At 54.9% G+C, this 17,737-nt stretch overlaps 2 protein-coding genes across 3 annotated transcripts in view; one reads left to right on the forward strand and one right to left on the reverse strand.

The window, feature by feature from the left end:
* BRSK1 (BR serine/threonine kinase 1) overlaps nucleotides 1–7,921 on the forward strand; it is a 30,123-nt gene extending 22,202 nt beyond the window's left edge. For both annotated transcript variants that reach the window (XM_024238330.3, XM_054539076.2), the window contains 6 exons: nucleotides 13–382; nucleotides 785–833; nucleotides 927–1,050; nucleotides 1,719–1,917; nucleotides 4,097–4,186; nucleotides 7,337–7,921. In XM_024238330.3, the coding sequence (XP_024094098.2) occupies nucleotides 13–382; nucleotides 785–833; nucleotides 927–1,050; nucleotides 1,719–1,917; nucleotides 4,097–4,186; nucleotides 7,337–7,494 (990 nt within the window). In that variant the 3' untranslated portion in view covers nucleotides 7,495–7,921. The remainder of the gene's footprint in view (nucleotides 1–12; nucleotides 383–784; nucleotides 834–926; nucleotides 1,051–1,718; nucleotides 1,918–4,096; nucleotides 4,187–7,336) is intronic.
* Nucleotides 7,922–8,023: 102 nt separating this feature from the next.
* Nucleotides 8,024–16,663, reverse strand: TMEM150B (transmembrane protein 150B). Its single transcript, XM_024237637.3, has 6 exons — nucleotides 16,539–16,663; nucleotides 16,054–16,113; nucleotides 15,887–15,954; nucleotides 15,535–15,662; nucleotides 12,248–12,428; nucleotides 8,024–8,473 (listed from the first exon to the last, which is right to left on the reverse strand). The coding sequence occupies exons 1-6, from the start codon at nucleotides 16,604–16,606 to the stop codon at nucleotides 8,277–8,279; spliced, it is 702 nt and encodes a 233-aa protein (XP_024093405.1). The 5' UTR covers nucleotides 16,607–16,663; the 3' UTR covers nucleotides 8,024–8,276.
* Between the last annotated feature and the right edge of the window lie 1,074 nt (nucleotides 16,664–17,737).

A 17,737-nucleotide genomic window follows, 5' to 3' on the forward strand; every position in this document is an offset into this window, starting at 1 on the left:
TGTCCTCTGCAGAGTCCGGTCTTTTCCTTTTCACCGGAGCCGGGGGCTGGAGATGAGGCTCGAGGCGGGGGCTCCCCGACTTCCAAAACGCAGACGCTGCCTTCTCGGGGCCCCAGGGGTGGGGGCGCCGGGGAGCAGCCCCCGCCCCCCAGTGCCCGCTCCACACCCCTGCCCGGCCCCCCAGGCTCCCCGCGCTCCTCTGGCGGGACCCCCTTGCACTCGCCTCTGCACACGCCCCGGGCCAGTCCCACCGGGACCCCGGGGACAACACCACCCCCCAGCCCCGGCGGTGGCGTCGGGGGAGCCGCCTGGAGGAGTCGTCTCAACTCCATCCGCAACAGCTTCCTGGGCTCCCCTCGCTTTCACCGGCGCAAGATGCAGGGTATGGAGGCATGAACTGCTGGGTCCTAATGTGGGGAGAAGGCTAGGGGCTAAAAATCTGGTCCCAGGGATGTCCGTCTGGTGTGTTTAGAGAGGAAGGGACTGGGGGCCTGGATTCCCACGTTCTAGAGAAGGGGGGGTTTGGAGGAGAGGTGCACCTGTTGGGGAGAGAGGTGGGGCCTCTAGCTCTGGAGGAGGACCCCGATTGAAGGGCACGCCCCTTTGGGGCTCTGGATCACCTCCCATTGGCCCGTGGTTTGTGAGCCCCGCCCAGGAGGGCTGGCTTGGCTGAGGCTGCAACCCAAGGCTCTGGATCTCTGGGAGGGGGCGAGTGCAGGCCTGTGTGCTGGCAACTGGGACGATGGACAGGTGTTGACCACGTTCTCTGCCTTCCCCCTACCAGTCCCTACCGCTGAGGAGATGTCCAGCTTGACGCCAGAGTCCTCCCCGGAGTGAGTCTAACAGGGAAGGAATGAGTGGGGATGCAGGGGATTCATGCCCTTGGCGCCTTCCTAACACTCCTCCAACCACCCCCTCCCACTCAGGCTGGCAAAACGCTCCTGGTTCGGGAACTTCATCTCCTTGGACAAAGAAGAACAAATATTCCTCGTGCTAAAGGACAAACCTCTCAGCAGCATCAAAGCAGACATCGTCCATGCCTTTCTGTCGGTGAGGGGCCTGGGTCCCCGTCGAGCCTGGCTCCCGCAGAACTACAAGTCCCAGCAGCCCTTGGGGCTAACCACTTTAGCATAGGCTTGGCTTCCTCCTGGGGCTCATGGGATTTGTAGTTTTATGGCCAGAGTTGGTTAGAAGTCTGTAGGCAGGAAAGATTTATCGTGGCCAGAGGCCTGGAATTGGGGAGATAGGATCCTGAATTGCAATGTCCTCAAGGATTGGTGAGTTCCCATTCCCCTACGGCGAGGTTTGAAACTAGCCGAAGAAACTTCCCAGGCAATGTTAAGGCTGCCCCATTGCTGGTCTGTGGTTTTATGCCTAGGGGCTGATGGGACTTAGAGTTTCTGTGACAGATATGGCTATGGGAAGCATTTGTAAAGGGAACAAGCAGTGTTTCATGTGGTCTTGGAGTCTGAGGCTGTCACCTAGCTATCAGAGTCCTCATGACGTTAGGACTGGGTTGTCCAACCATTCCTCCCTTACTCGCTGATAGGATAGAGAAAGCTACAAGTCCTTGCAGGCAGTGGGGCCTCACAATGCATTTCCTGTCCTTCTTTCCCTCCAGTGGCTCATGGGACTTGTAGTTCCTTGGCCAGAGCTGGTTGTGGGGCTGGGTATCCGTTCCCTGGGCTCACCCCTTCCTATGTTCCTACCTCGCTCAGATCCCCAGCCTGAGTCACAGCGTGCTGTCACAGACCAGCTTCAGGGCCGAGTACAAGGCCAGTGGCGGCCCCTCCGTCTTCCAAAAGCCCGTCCGCTTCCAGGTGGACATCAGCTCCTCTGAGGGTCCAGAGCCCTCCCCGCGACGGGACGGCAGCGGAGGTGGCGGCATCTACTCTGTCACCTTCACTCTCATCTCGGGTGAGTCTCTTGGCTAGGCTGCCTGCAGCCCAGTGCTGGGACTGTTCACCACAGCTGAGATAGTGTAGGGGCCCAGGAGTGCAGCAGCAGGAGGAGGAAATGGTGTTCAGCTGGTGCCGACTCTCTGTGCTCCTCCTCCCCACACAGACCCCCCCACAAGCCCATCCTCTATTTCCCCACTCTCATCAGCATTTCCCCAGCATTTACAGTGTAAATAATGAATGCATTATCTCCTTGAAGCTTCCAAGCAGCCTACTGAGGTGTTAGTAATCACCCATTTTACAGAGGAGAAAACTGAGTCATAGGGAGGTCAATGGACTTGGCCAGAGTTACACAATACCCTGTGGCAGAGCTGCAGCCCAACCCAGGCCTCCCAACTTCAGAGGAGAGAGCCCAGCTCTTCCTATTACTTTAAGATGGTAGAGCCAAAGGGTGAAGACACAGCACACTGCTGTCTAATATCAGTCTGCCCAGAGCAGACATCACCAAGGATGGCAGTGCTTATTCCTGCTAAGCTCAGTGGCAGCCTCAGGAACTTTAACTCCAGGCAGCCATGACCAGTCGAGACTTGGCACAAGAAAGGAAAGCCACTAAAATGCCTTGCTTCCAGTTCTGCTCTCTGCTTGGTTCCTCAGTCCTGATAGTGAGCGTTTGGATAGGGAGGGATCGCCGATCTCTTTGTCACCAATATTAATACGTCACAGGTGGGAGAGGGGCTTGCCCCAAGGATTTCTAAACCAAACAGCTATGGAACTGTGGGTTTTCGGTCACCAAAACCAATTATGACTCTTTATTTTTCTGTCCCCCTTAAAGACTAACATGCAGGCTGGGCGCAGTGGCTCACGCCTGTAATCCCAGCATTTTGGGAGGCTGAGGCGAGCAGGTCAGAAGTTCAAGACCAGCCTGGCCAACATAGTGAAACCCATCTCTACTAAAAATACCAAAATAAGCCTGGCATGGTGGTGGGCTCCTGTAATCGCAGCTACTCAGGAGGCTGAGGCAGGAGAATCGCTTGAACTCGGGAGGCAGAGGTTGCAGTGAGCCAAGATTGTGCCACTGCCCTCCAGTCCGAGCGACAGAGCGAGCCTCTGTCTCAAAAAAAAAAAAAAAAAAAGGCTAATGTGCAGACCTTTCTCAATTGTAAGACTTTTTCTGAGGCCAGGCATGAGCTCACTCCTGTAATCCCAGCACTTTGGGAAGCCGAGGTGGGAGGAATGCTTGAGCCCAGGAGTTTGAGACCAGCCTGGGCAACATAATGGGACCTCATCTCTACAAAACAAACAAAAAAATTTATATATATACACACACACACACACACACACACAAAAGCCAGGCACGGTGGCATGCACCTGTAGTCCCAGCTACTCCAGAGTCTGACGTGAGAGGATCACCTGATTCCAGGAGGTTGAGGCTGCAGTGAGCTGTGATCGCGCCACTGCACTCCAGCCTGAGTGACAGAATGAGACCTTGTCTCAAAAAAGAAAAAAAAGAAAAAAGAAAAAGAAAAGGCTTTCTCCGATTTCTTTTTTTTTTTTCTTTTCTTTTCTTTTTTTTTTTTTTTTTTGTTGTTGTTTGGTTTTTTTTCAGACAGTCTTGCTCTGTCATCCAGGCTGGAGTGCAGTGGCACAATCTGGGCTCACTGCAAACTCTGCCTCCTGGGTTTGAGAGATTCTCTTGTCTCAGCCTCCCGAGTAGCTGGGATTACAGGCACGCGTCACCATGCCCAGCTAATTTTTGTATTTTTAGTAGAGACAGGGTTTCGCCATGTTGGCCTAGCTGGTCTCGAACTCGTGAGCAACCTCAAGTGATCTGTCCACATCGGCCTTCCAGAGTGTTGGGATTACAGGCATGAGCCACCGTGTCTGGCTCCAACTTATTCTTACATTTCTGGTCCTTCATGGCCTCCGCTAGAAACTAACAACAAGCAATAGTATCTATTTGAATAGAAACCAACACCTGTTATTTGAAGTTGAAGGTATGTGAGTTTGACTGTGATGCTTAAATAGCAGCACAGACCCATTTGCAAACTGTGGATTGATGTGGCCCCAGCGGAGCAGGGGAGATGGAGACGCAGTGGGGGTGTTGTGTGCTTGGTGGAGGGACTGGGTTCTGCAGGCTGGGACGGTCTTCCTGGTCCTGGACCCCCAGTCAGTGTTTTTCTGCCCGCCTGTCCCTCCAGGTCCCAGCCGTCGGTTCAAGCGAGTGGTGGAGACCATCCAGGCACAGCTCCTGAGTACTCATGACCAGCCCTCCGTGCAGGCCCTGGCAGGTGGGTGGCAGGGGCCGTGGGTGGCAGGGGCCATGGGTGGCGGGGGCCATGGGTGGCGGGGGCCGTGGGTGGCGGGGGCCGTGGGTGGCAGGGGCAGTGGGTGGCGGGCAGAGGTCCAGCATGAGCAGGTACTCTGGGGTTTGGTTTGCAGAGGACACCCAGCTGGTGGGCTCCTTCACCATTGTCGTAGCTGAGGTCTTATCTGCAGAGTTGTGAGCAGGTTCCCCGAGAGGCTGGGGCCTGAGGAGGTTCTCCCTAGCAACCTGAGGACTGGCTCCCAGGAGTCCCTAAGAAGATGACAGGCTCTGTGTTGGGGGTCGTGGAACCTCTGTCCAGGAGGAGGGTGACCCACCGTCCTGGTTTGCTTGGGACTGAAGGGTGTTTCTGGGATGCAGGGCTTTGAGTCAAACCCAGGACAAATTGGCCACCGTCTTTGCAGGTCTCAGAAGTCACCTCACCTTGGGGCTAGGGCCTAATGGTCCCTAGCAACCAGAATTCTAAGCTGAGTTCATGGGAATGTGCAAGATCTTGCTCTGGGGAATCCAGCCTTCCCGGGCTCCCAGTCCTGGTCATCAAAGACTCAAATTCTCTAGCAATCAGGACAGCAGAGGGTTTGTTGCAAAGGTGTCTTAGTTCGTTCAGGCTACTATAAGAAAATACCATACACTTACAAATAACAGAAATTTATTGCTGGCAATTCTGGAGGCTGGGAAGTCCAAGATCAAGCTGCCAGCAGCGTTGGTGCCTGGTGAGAGCTGCTTCCTGGGTCACAGACAGCACGTTGGTGCTGTGTCTTCACATGGCAGAAGGGGCAAGGGAAGTCTCTGGGGCCCCTTTCCTAAGGACACTAATCCTATTCATGAAGGCCCCACCCTCATGACCTCATCACCTCCCAACATAACCTCCTAATACCATCACCTTGGGATTGGGTTTCGGCACATGAATTTGGGAGGATGCAGTGTTCAGTAGAGAGCATAACGGGCACTCGCCCAAGCAACCAGAGGTAGCCAGAATTCTCAAGGGAAGAGAGCGCCTGTCTTGGAAATCAGCCCTCATTCCTGAGACACGGGGTCACGGGGGACGCAGTGAAACAGGGTACTGGGCCCCATTGCAGGGCACGTGGACAGCCGTCTGCTCTGAGGGGAGTCGGGCAGCATCAGCCTCACAGGACCCATGCCCCTTCCTGGACCCCTGGACCCCTGGACCCCTGCTGAAAGGAAACAGGGCCCAGCGTTGAGGCCAGGGGCCAGGGCAGCTTTGGCCTTGTCCCCAGAAACTCTGAGTCCCAGGGTCAGGTCTTTTGCTCTGGAGCCATGGTTCTCAACTAGGGGAGCTGGTTTCACCCCGTGTTTGTTTCCTATGGCCGCCGTCAACAAATGACACAGCCTTGGTGGCTGAAACAACACAAGCGATTATTGTACAGTCCTGGAGGTCAGAAGTCCCACATGGTCTCCACAGGCTAACAGGGTGCCTGGAGGGCTGCGCTCCCTCCTGGAGGCTCTCGGGCGGAGTCTGTTCCCTTGTGTGTTCCAGTTCCTAGGCGCTCTGGTTAAGGCCCCTTCCTCCATCTTCAAAGCCAGTGATGCCATATATCCCTCTGACTGACCTTAGCTGGGAAAAGGTGACTCAGTGAGACCTGCACAGATACTCCAAGATAATCCCCTACCTCATGGTCTCTCACCTTCCCCACAGCACAGGATCTCTTCTCCTCCATCAAGAAACATAGTCACAAGTTCTCGGTATTTGCATGTGGACATCTTTGCAGGGGGCCGTTGTTCAGCCTAGCACAACCCCCTAGGGACATTTAGCAACGTCTGGAGACATTTTTCCTCCTCTCAACTGGGGAAAGCAGGGGGCTGCCAATGGCCTCCTGTAGGTGGAGACCAGAGATGCTGCAAAACACCCTACAATTCACACAACAGCCCCCCACGACAGCTGAGTCCCAAATGGCAGTCGTGCTGAGGTGCAGAATCCCTCTTTTCTGATGGTTGCTAGGGGCAACCGGAAAGCAAATTAGGTCCACTGGACCCCGTTGCCAAGGAAAGCTGGCCTCAGCAACCAGGGGTCTCAAAACGGGCACACCCTCGAAGATGTAGGACTAACAGGCACCCCGGGGGCTCAGCCACCTGTCTCATAAAGGAGAATGGAGTGGGGGGCCAGGCCTCCGAGTCACTGTGGTTGCTATGACAAGCCCCTCAGTTTTCTTTTGTTTGTTTGTTTTTGAGACAGAGTCTCGCTCTGTTGCCCAGGCTGGAGTGCAGTGGTGCAATCTCAGCTCACTGCAACTTCCATCTCCCAGGTTTCAAGCGATTCTCCCGCCTCAGCCTCTCGAGTAGCTGGGATCACAGGCACCTGCCACCGCACCCGGCTAATTTTTGTATTTTTAGTAGAGACGAGGTTTCACTATGTTGGCCAGACTGGTCTCAAACTCCTGACCTCAAGTGATCTGCCTGTCTTGGCCTCCCAAAGTGCTGGGATTACAGGCGTGAGCCACTGCGCCCAGCCCCCTCAGTTTCTCTTAAAAGAAAAACGAGGTCTCCGCCAGGGGACCTCAGGTAACATCCTAGGCCCCATAGAAATTGCTGGAGACCACCCAGCAACCAGTGTTTCCACCACAGTCCCCAAGAGGAAGTGGCCTCAGGACCCAGGAGAGAGTGACCTGAGTCAGGCTGGCCCAGCATGAGGGGCCTGAGACCCCCCCTCCCCACCAGTAGGCTCCCTTGAGCCCAGTTCCATGGAACATTTCTCCCCAACCACCAGAGAAGGAGAGAGCCAGGGGGGCCCTCTTGCTATGAAGGTTGAGCACTGTCCTGGCAGGCTGTTTCTTAGCGAACGGTGTCATAACCAGAATCTGAGAGTCTCCTAAAGTCAGGCCCGGCCCAGGTCTCCCTGGACTAACCTGGCCCCAGGGTTGCAGGGGGCATAGAGTGCAGCCCCTGTCCTAGGGGAGCCAGGCCTTGTCACTTGGGGTGCGTCCTCCGAGTAAACAATTCAAGGCCAGGTGGTGGACAGACTGGGCCTTATCGGGGATCGGAGCTGGAGCCTCGGGGTTACTGAGACCGACTGATGAGACTCTGCCCCCATCCCCTGATAATGGGAACCCCAACCCTGGGCTGTGGAACCCACGAAAAACCTCTTCCTCCCTTGCAGATGAGAAGAACGGGGCCCAGACCCGGCCTGCTGGTGCCCCACCCCGAAGCCTGCAGCCCCCACCTGGCCGCCCAGACCCAGAGCTGAGCAGCTCTCCCCGCCGAGGCCCCCCCAAGGACAAGAAGCTCCTGGCCACCAACGGGACTCCTCTGCCCTGACCCCAGGGGGCTGGGGAGGGAGGGGACCCCCCTCCACCCCCCTTCCCTGCCCCCAACTGTGAATCTGTAAATAAGGCCCAAGGAACATGTCGGGAGGGGGGTGGACACAAAAACCGGCCTTGCCCTGCAGGGATGGGGCTCCGCGGGCCGTGCCCAACTGGGGGTGGTTCTAGGGGAACAGGGGGCGGGGGAGCTGTTTCTATTTTATTTATTGATTAATTTATTATTTTATTTATTGATCAATCTCTCTGCGGGGTGGGGTGGGGGAGGGACGGGAGCTGGTTGGGGTGGCTTAGCAGATCCGGACAGGGCCCTCTGTCCCTGTGTCGTCCCCAACCCCCTCTTCCCGGGCCCCTCCTCCCCTGATCCTCCCCCCACAACCTTCTGTACGGATTTGCTCTCCGGAAGGAATTCTGGTTTCGCGTGATCCTGCCTGCGTCCGTGTCTCTGATTCCGCCGGCGGCAAAAAAAAAAAAAAAAAAAAAAGATGATAATAATAAATAGCCTTGATCAGGGACAGCTGGCTGGCCTTGGCCTCTCGCTTCCTGGGTGCCCAGTTGCAGGGGCAGGGCCCGAAGGCGGGGACTGGGATGCTGGCTGCCACCAGCTGTTCAGAGGCCCTCCGCGCCGGCACACAGGTCCTCCGGCTCCAGGTCAGTCAGCGGCAGCCCCAGCTGGTTGGAGAGATCCCCAGCGGCTCATCTTGCTGGGTGCAGGGCACTGGGATTGGCCCCATCTTTCCTGCTTCACGGGTGAGGGCGAGGCCCGGGTCAGGGTGCCTGCTACAGCTGGACCGGCAGGGAGATGGGGGAGGCCGGCGGGGGGCTGAGGCTGGGCCACGGCTGAACACACAGGGTGCAGCTCTCCAGGGCGGAGAAGTCAACGGCGAAGAGACCGAAGAGCGCGAACAGCAGCATGGCCACGAGCCACTCGCAGGCCGCAGAGACGCTACGCAGCGAGCAGGCGTGGAGGACGATCACTGCCCCAGGGTCAAGGGCCACACTGCTACCGTGACAGACGCGGAGCCCGGCCTGGTCTCTGTGCCACCTTGCGCTGGGCAGAGACCGTCTCTGGGTGTCCCCATCCTCAGCTCTCCCCTTCCCCTGTAGCTCCTCACAGACGGGGCCTCGCCTTGGTCTCCGATGCTCTCCAGCCGGTCTCCATCTCAAGCTGCTCGCACATGCTTTCCTTTGCGTGCACCCCCGTTACTATTGCATTCCCAATATCCCAAAAAGTTTCTGTCTCCCTTCCCTGACCCAGGGAAGGGCCTGGTTGCCTCCCTACTTGTCCAGGACACCCAGTTGCCATTGCTTCTGCCTCTAAACACGCATGATTTCCTAAATACGCCTCCCTCCCTGCCGCCAGCCTCGGACTGTGTTTTGCAACTTTCTCCTGAACATCCACCTTGCTACCCATGGCCTGCAGGCCCCTCCTGCTCACTCTCAGAGCCTAATCTCTTCCCTATAAAATCTATTTCTCTGAGTGTCCCCTCCTCCACGACAACTCCACCATCCACTCATGTGCCCCAGCAGACACTCCCCCTGGCCCCCTCTTCATCCCTCTTGGCCAGCTGGTCACCCCAAGTCTTGTCCTATCTGCCTTACCCATCTCTCTCCAGCCCTCTCCTCATGTCTTGTGCCTTTCTCTCCTGGTCTGCCCCGTCCCTCCTTTGGACGAGCAGGGTTCAGAGGACCCTCAGCATCCCACTAGCTCCTTAAGACCTTTTTCTACTCTGCCAGCCCCTGCAGACCCCAGGCTCCAGCCTAGCAGAGACAGCTCTTGTTTTCTGGAACTTCTCTCACTGGAGCCGCTCACCACCTCACTCCTCCCGGACAGCTTATTCCATTCATTCAGGGATTTCTAAGGGGGCTGAGAAGTGGTGGCTCACGCCTACAATCCCAGCACTTTGGGAGGCCAAGGTGGGAGGACTGCCTGAGGCTAGGAGTTCAAGACCAGTCTGGGCAATAGAGCGAGACCTGGTCTTTTTTTTTTTTGAAACAGAGTCTCGCTCTGTTGCCCAGGCTAGAATGCAGTGGCATGATCTAGGCTCACTGCAACCTCTGCCTCCCAGGTTCAAGCGATTCTTGTGCCTCAGCCTCCTGAGCAGCTGGGACTACAGGCGTGTGCTACCATGCCTGGCTAATTTTTGTATTTTTAGTAGAGATGGAGTTTCACCATGTTGGCCAGACAGGTCTTGAACTCCTGATCTCAGGTCATCCACCCGCCTTAGCCTCCCAAAGTGCTGGGATTCTGGGCGTGAGCCACAGTGCCTGACCGGAAACTTCATGTGGCTCTCTATCACCCCCAGGCAGAAACCCAAGCCTCTGATCCCTTATTTTAGAGAATCCTCAGCCCCGGCCCTGCCAGCAGCCTCACTCCTCCCTAGGCTGGTCTTACTGCTCCGTGCACATGCAGTGTGCCCTCAACCTCCCAGCCCACAAGCAGCTCCTTCTGCAAGGCCAGGCTCAGAATCCAGCCAGTCTCAGGCCCGTCTTTACAGACTTCCATCCCTTACCACACTCAGCTAGCTGTCTTTATGGTTCCCTCCCCCACCTACCCCACCCAAGAGACTACTGAGTCCCACAGAATGAAGGTCCCTGTGGCTAAACTGATCATCAGGGCTAGTTTAGAAGATCTGGGGCTGGATCTTATCACCATCAGGGCCCCTGCAAAGGAGACCTGATGGTCTCATACCCCAAGTCACTATAGGCTGGGCTGAGGGGCCAGCCCTCTCAACTATTTTGTGAAGATACACTTTGTCACTCCAGGAAATACGATCACTATTTCCATTTTGCTGAGAAAATTCCCAAGAAACGGATGCACTTAATACAACCAACACAGGGCCTTAGCTGGTTTCTCTCTACTCTCTTCTGAATGCCTGCACGCTCTGGGCCTCCCCACAAATGAGAAAGACCCCCCCCCAAGTCTGAGTTTGCAGCCCCTCCTTTCTCTCACTCTACACTCTACCTATCAGAATTAATCACTGTGGGCTGGGCACAGTGGCCCACACCTGTAACCCCAGCACTTTGGAAGGCCGAGGCGGGCAGATCACCTGAGGTCAGGAGTTTGAGACCAGCCTGCTCAGCATGCCGAAACCCTGTCTCTACTAAAAATACAAAAATTAGCCATGTGTGGTGGTGCATGCCTGTAGTCCCAGCTACTTGGGAGGCTGAGGCACAAGAATTGCTTGAAACTGGGAGGTGGGGGTTGCAGTGAGCCAAGATCATGCCACTACACTCCAGCCTGGGCGACAGAGTGAGACTCTGTCTCAAAACAAATAAATAAATAAATAATAATAATGATAATAATAATAATAGGCCTGGTGTGGTGGCTCACGCCTGTAATCCCAGAACTTTGAGAGGCCAAGGCAGGTGGATCATGAGGTCAGGAGTTCGAGACCAGCCTGGCCAATATGATGAAAACCCGTCTCTACTAAAAATACAAAAGGCCAGGCATGGTGGTTCACGCCTGTAATCCCAGCACTTTGGGAGGCTGGAGTGGGCTCATCACAAGGTCAGGAGATCAAGACCATCCTGGCTAACATGGTGAAACCCCGTCTCTACTAAAAATACAAAAAATTAGTTTGGCATGGTGGCGGGCGCCTGTAGTCCCAGCTACTCGGGAGGCTGAGGCAGGAGAATGGTGTGAACCCAGGAGGTGGAGCTTGCAGTGAGCCAAGATCACGCCACTGCACTCCAGCCTAGGTGACAGAGCGAGACTCCATCTCAAAAAAAAAAAAAAACAAAAATTAGCCGGGCGTGGTGGCAGGTGCCTGTAGTCCCAGCTACTTGGGAGGCTGAGGCAGGAGAATTGCTCGAACCCGGGAGGCGGAGGTTGCAGTGAGCTGAGATCACGCCACTGCACTCCAGCCTGGGCGACAGAGCAAGACTGTCTCAAAAATGAATAAATAATAATAATCATGATGATAAAAGCAAATCCATTTTATGGATATGGAAACTGAGGCCTCAGAGAGTGACCTGACCCATCTAGAAGTACACTGTGCTGGTGGAAAGTGCCTGGGTTCTGGGGATGGTTCAGAAATGAGTTGGAATTGAGTCAACCATCATGTGGTGTGCTAGTAAATGTTTAACAACTGGCTGTGGTTGGTGGCACCTGCCAATTACAGTGGTAAAAATACTTCCATGATGGGACTTCAAGCTACTCACATGATATCACAGGACATGGAGTTAGGAAGAGCAGTTACAGAATGCCTCTCAGAGCCTGCACAAGCCACCTGCAGCCTATCACCAGCTCCACTACAGAACTTCACATGCATCCTGGCTGAAAGACTTTTCCTGTCTGAACCCGTTTTCACTTGTAGCCACCACCATGATTCCTGGCACAGAGTGGGTGCCCTCAAGGGACTGTTCTTAGTATATCATTCTTCCAGCGTCTATTGGTCACTCACTATGTGCCAGGCACAGATCTAAGCACCGTATGCCTATTATCCTATCCCCTCCACAACCCTGAGGTCAGCCCTGTCGTCATCCACATTTGAGGGATGAGGAAACCACTGACACCGAGAAGTAACAGCCCGCAGAAGTTTCCCCCAGCTGCCGTGTGGAGGACAGGGGCTTCCAACCTGGGCAGCCTGACCCCGAAGTCGGCATTCTCGACGACAAAGCCATAATCCTGTGCAAAGATTGAGGTCCAGAGAAAGGAAGAGATGTCCCCAGTGACAGACAGCCAGGCAGGAAGACCGACTCCAGTGAAGAGCCACCCCCAAGCCCTACCCCGAATAGAAGAAGGATACTGGCCACAATGAGGATGGTGCAGACGCTGCAGAGGCCCAGGCGGAGTGGCCCGATCCAGGCAGCCCCGGGCTGGGGCAGGCTCTTCAGCCTCCACAGGAGGAGCTGCAGCCAGAAGTAGACATTACCCAAGATGAAGGCAAGGAAGGCCCCTGCCAAGTGCGTGGGCCGCTGGTTCTTTTCCTGGGAGGAGAAGGGAGGAGTTGGGAGGGAGACTCTGGGAAGGAGGGTAAGGGGCACCAGAGGGGCCGGGGCCCTTCACCAACGCAGTAGACAGTGATCGCCAACTTTCCATACCGAGTGATGGGCTTATTAAGCACATCGGCTATTGTCAGCTCCACAAGGAGAGGCATTTAAATCTGCTGTTCACTGCTGTAGCCTCAATTCCTAGAACAGTGACTGGCACATAGCAGATGCTCAGTAAATATGAGTGGGATAAATCTTGCATTCTCAAGGCGGGGGACAGATATTTCCCCAAAAATTGGTCTTGCAGGTGAAAAATTCTTAAATATTACAATTGTATGTGACTCACAGATACACAGCATATATTCCATTAAAATTTTAAAATACTTAAAATTTCAGCCTGGTGCGGTGGCTCGCATCTGTAATCCCAGCTCTTTGGAAGGTGAAGCAGGCAGATCACTTTGAGCTCAGGAGTTCGAGACCCACCTGGGCAACATGGCAAAACCTCGTCTCTACAAAAAATACAAATATTGCCGGGCACGGTGACTCACACCTGTAATCTCAGCACTTTGGGAGGCCAAGGCGGGTAGATCACTTGAGGTTAGGAGTTCGAGACCAGCCTGGCGAACATGGTGAAACCCCGTCTCTACTAAAAATACAAAAAGTTAGCCAGACATGGTGGTGGGCACCTGTAATCCCAGCTACTCAGGAGGCTGAGGCAGGAAAATCGCTTGAACCCAGGAGGCAGAGGTTGCAGTGAGCCAAGATCGCACCATTGCACTCCAGCCTGGGCAACAAGAGCAAGAGTCCATCTCAAGAAAAAAAAAAATAATAATACAAATATTAGCCTGTCATGGTGGCTGAGGCCTGTAATCCCAGCTACTCAGGAGGCTGAGGCTGGAGGATTACTTGAGCCCAGGAAGCAGAGGTTGTAGTGAGCTGAGATGGCACCATCGCACACCAGCCCGGGCAACAGAGCAAGATCCCATCTCAAAAATAAATAAACAAATAAAAAATAAATAAAATAAATACTTAAAATTTCATGGGAAGAGGGGATAACCAGGGGGAAATGTCTAAAAATACTCCTTAGAATAGCAAGATAATAATAATAGGTTGAGGGCTGGGCACAGTGGCTCGTGCCTGTAATCCCAGCACTTAGGGAGGCCAAGGTGGACAGATCACTTGAGGTCAGGAGTTTGAGAACAGCCTGGCCAACATGGTGAAACCTTATCTCTACTAAAAATGCAAAAGGTAGCCAGGCGTGGTGGTGAGCGCCTGTAATCCCAGCTACTCTGGAAGCCGAAGTTAGGAGAATCACTTGAATCCAGGAGATGGAGGTTGCAGTAAGCCAAGATCTCACCACTGCACTCCAGCCTGGGCCACAGAGCAAGACTCTGTCTCAAATAAGTAAATAAATAGTTGTGGAGCACTTTGGGAGGCTGAGGTGGGTGGATCATTTGAGGACAGGAGTTCAAGACCAGCCTGGCCAATATGGTAAAATCCCGTCTCTACTAAAAATACAAAAAAAATTTAGCCGGGCGTGGTGGCAGGTGCCTGTAGTCCCAGCTACTTGGTAGGTTGAGGCAGGAGAATCGCTTGAACCCGGCAGGCGGAGGTTGCGGTGAGCCAAGATCGCACTACTGCACTCCAGCCTGGGTGACAGAGCAAGACTCCATCTCCAATATATGTGTGTGTGTATATATATATATATATATATGTATGTATATGTATATATAAATATAAATATATTCTCTGTGGTCCACGGGCAATGAGTGACCTAGCTAGAGTCTTCATGGAGATGGAATGAAGTCATGTACAAAATGGAAAGCCTGCTGCCAATGGCTGGCAAATGCTCAATCAATGTGCCTAACATGAAGAATGAGTAAATCTCAGTCATTTCTTTTTGGAGACAAGGTCTCACTCTGTTCCCCAGGCTGGAGTGCAGTGGTACCATCACAGCTCACTGCAGCCTCGACCTCCTGGGCTCAAGCAATCCTCCATCTTCCCACCTCAGCCTCCTGCATAGCTGGGACTACAGGTTCACGCCACCACGCCTGGCTAATTTATTTTTTGTAGAGACAGAGTCTTGCTATGTTGTCCAGGCTGGTCTTGAACTCCTGGGCTCAAGCCTCAGCCTGCCAAAGTCCTGGTATTACAGGCATGAACCACTGTGCCAGCCTCAGTAATTTCTTTTCTTTCTTTCTTTTTTTTTTTGAGACTGAGTCTCACTTTTGTGGCCCAGGCTGGAGTGCAATGGCATGGTCTTGGCTCATTGTAACCTCTGCCTCCTGGGTTCAAGTGATTCTCCTGCCTCAGTCTCCTGAGTAGCTGGGATTACAGGCACCTGCCACCACCCCTAGCTAATGTTTTGTATTTTTAGTAGAGACGGGGTTTCACCATGTTGGCCAGGCTGGTCTCCAACTCCTGACCTCAGGTGATCCACCTGCCTTGGCCTCCCAAAGTGCTGGGATTACAGCTGTTAGCCACAGAGCCCGGCCAGTAATCTCATCTCTTTTTTTTTTTTTTTTTTTTTTTGAGAGAAGTCTCACTCTTATCTCCCAGGTTTGAGTACAATGGCTCGATCTTGGCTCACTGCAACCTCCGCCTCCTGGGTTCAAACGATTCTCCTGCCTCTGCCTCCCAAGTAGCTGGGATTAAGTCGCCTGCTACCACGCCTGGCTAATTTTTGTATATTTTAGGAGAGACGGGGTTTCACCATGTTGGCCAGGCTGGTCTCGAACTCCTCACCTCAGGTGATCCGCCTGCCTCCGCCTCCCAAAGTGCTGGGATTCCAGGCATGAGCCACTGCGCCTGGACCAGTAATTTCATCATTAAATGAGCTAGGGAGAGGGGCTGGCAGAAAATTATCCCAACCTCCTGGAAGTCAACGAAGTCCTACATACAAACAGCCTCGCTCGGAGTGCCCCACTCAAGAGAGCAAAGGAATCCAGCCAGTCCAAGGCCACTGGCCACAGAAAAATACAAGTCCCAGGAGGCCGCGCGGGAACCAGCCCCCGAGACAATAAGCCTATGGCCGCGGGGCATGCTGGGAGTTGTAGTTCCAGACGCCAGCCGGGGCAGACCCTGGGCGCCGACTGGGTCTCACCTGGAAATTGCCTACCACAGAGGTGCCCAGGGCACAGAGAAGTCCCGTCCATAGGATCAGCTGGTTAGGCCACCTTCCGACGCCCCAGTCCCGGAGCTGGTGGTAACGGACAATGCAGATCCACGCAGCTGGGAGTAGAGGGGAGAAGGAAGTGGCACGGAGACCCACCCCGAACTCCTGGGACCCAGAGAGGCAACCGAGGGGAGCAAGGTGAGGGAGAAAGCGGCAAACTCCCGGATTTTGGGGAAAGAGGGTCCTGGGGCATGGACTCCTGGGTTTGAGAAAGGAGCGGTTTCGGAGCTCGCTTGGCTGGGCTGGGGAGCACTGAACCAAAGGGCTGGGCAATATTTACCCAGAGCAGCTCCCATATTGAGCACCTGGCTGAAGATGCAGCTCTGAGGGGGGAAGGATCCGCAGATGCTGGGGAAGACAAAGGGGTCATCCTGGGCAATCCAAGCTAGGGCCTACACTTTCCTGCAGCGGCGATCCCCCCAAATCCCTACCCTCGGGCAGAATTACCTAATGTAGGGAAAGCCTTTACTGAGGTCCACAGTCCTGTTGGTCACTGCAATGGCAAAACTACGGAGGAAATCAGAGTGAGTGGGTGACTCTCACCAACAACTTTTCCTTCTGTTGACCAAACAAACAAGGACTTCTAGCCCCCTCCGCCCTCAGACCAGGAGTCCAGGCCCCCAGCCCCTCCTCCCTCAGACCCAGGAGTCCAGACCCCAGCCCCTCCTCCCTCAGACCCAGGAGTCCAGGGCCCCAGCCCCTCCTCCCTCAGACCCAGGAGTCCAGATCCCCCAGCTCCTCCTCCCTCAGACACAGGAGTCCAGATCCCCCAGCCCCTCCTTGCTCAGACCCAGGAGTCCAGGCCTCCAGCTCCTCCTCCCTCAGATCCAGGGATCCAGGCCCCCAACCCCTTCCTCCCTCAGACCCAGAAATCCAGGCCCCAGCCCCCTCCACCCTCAGACCCAGGAGTCCATCATGCCTCTGACACTCACACGATCCAGACGCCAGAGATAGCCCAGACAGCTAGGAAGACAGGCATCAGCGACAGGTAGCCCCACATGACGGGCTCTGCAGGTGAAGGAGTGGGGCTGAGGCTGGACACCTGTCTCTCTCACACCTGAAGAACCAGCCCCCAAGGAGGGCCCAGGTGCATGAGATTGTGGCCCCAACCACTAGGCCCCCCCTTGGCTCTCAGGCAGAAGTCACAGGTGGGGGTCTGATCTAATTGGCCAGCTGTCCATTCCAGGCAATTTCCCCACCTATCCCGCAGTGTTCAACCCTGTCTCACGCATTCTCCTACTTGAGGAATTTCTCCCTGTCCTCCCAGCCCCTCCTTGCACCTCCCAGCCTCCAGGGCCTCCCGGAGATGCTCACCTCTCCAAGATCCCTGGGACTCTCAGTCCTGGGACTGGGGCTGGGTGAGCTTAGGGAAGAAGGGCTGGCATTCGGGTTGGGGCTCAGACAGGCCAAGGCAGAAGCAAAGTCCCAGCTGGAGCGCGCTGGAGGGCTGCCTGGGGTCTTGGGTCTGACCAACACTTCCTGAGGGGCTCTCTACCCGCAAACTGCCGTGTCCTCCCTCCTCAGAACCTAGCAGGCAGCACCTTAGCTTTAGGGGCCCCTAATTTCCTTCCTCCAGCTTTGTGGGTTCAACGTCCAAAGTCTCAGCCCTTCCCTCCCCAGGAACCAGGAATCTGAGCCTCCAGCTCTCTCCAGCCTGGAAGACCCAGAATTCCGGGGCCCCCGTTCCTCCTAGAATACAGATATTCTTCTCCAGCTCCTGACATCCAACCTCCCAGCTCTTACCTACTCGGGTACCCGAGAGTGAGGGCCTCAGGTCCGCCTGCTCTCTGGGTGCAGCTTCTGTTTTTGGCTGGGAGATACAGAGCACTGACGACCCTGCCTCCTCCCCTCCACTCTCCTTCCTCTCACCCTTCCCCTTTTCCCTGCTGGAGTTCCCCAGGCAGGCTGAGCATGGGTGGGAAGGGAGCATTCAGCGATGACATCTCCATCCGAAAAGTCCCCCAGCCAAAGACTGCTCCTGCCGCCTGACCCTTTTCCTTCTCTCTCCCAACAGCCATCTTCAGCTTCTGACCTCCTCCTGGCTTGGTATTTAGGGATTTGGAGTCATGGCCTCTTCCTACTTCCCGGGACCCAGGAGTCCAGTCCCTCAGCCCCTCCTCCCTCAGACCCA

Source organism: Pongo abelii, chromosome 20 (genome assembly GCF_028885655.2).
Source record: "Pongo abelii isolate AG06213 chromosome 20, NHGRI_mPonAbe1-v2.0_pri, whole genome shotgun sequence".
NCBI lineage: Eukaryota > Metazoa > Chordata > Mammalia > Primates > Hominidae > Pongo > Pongo abelii.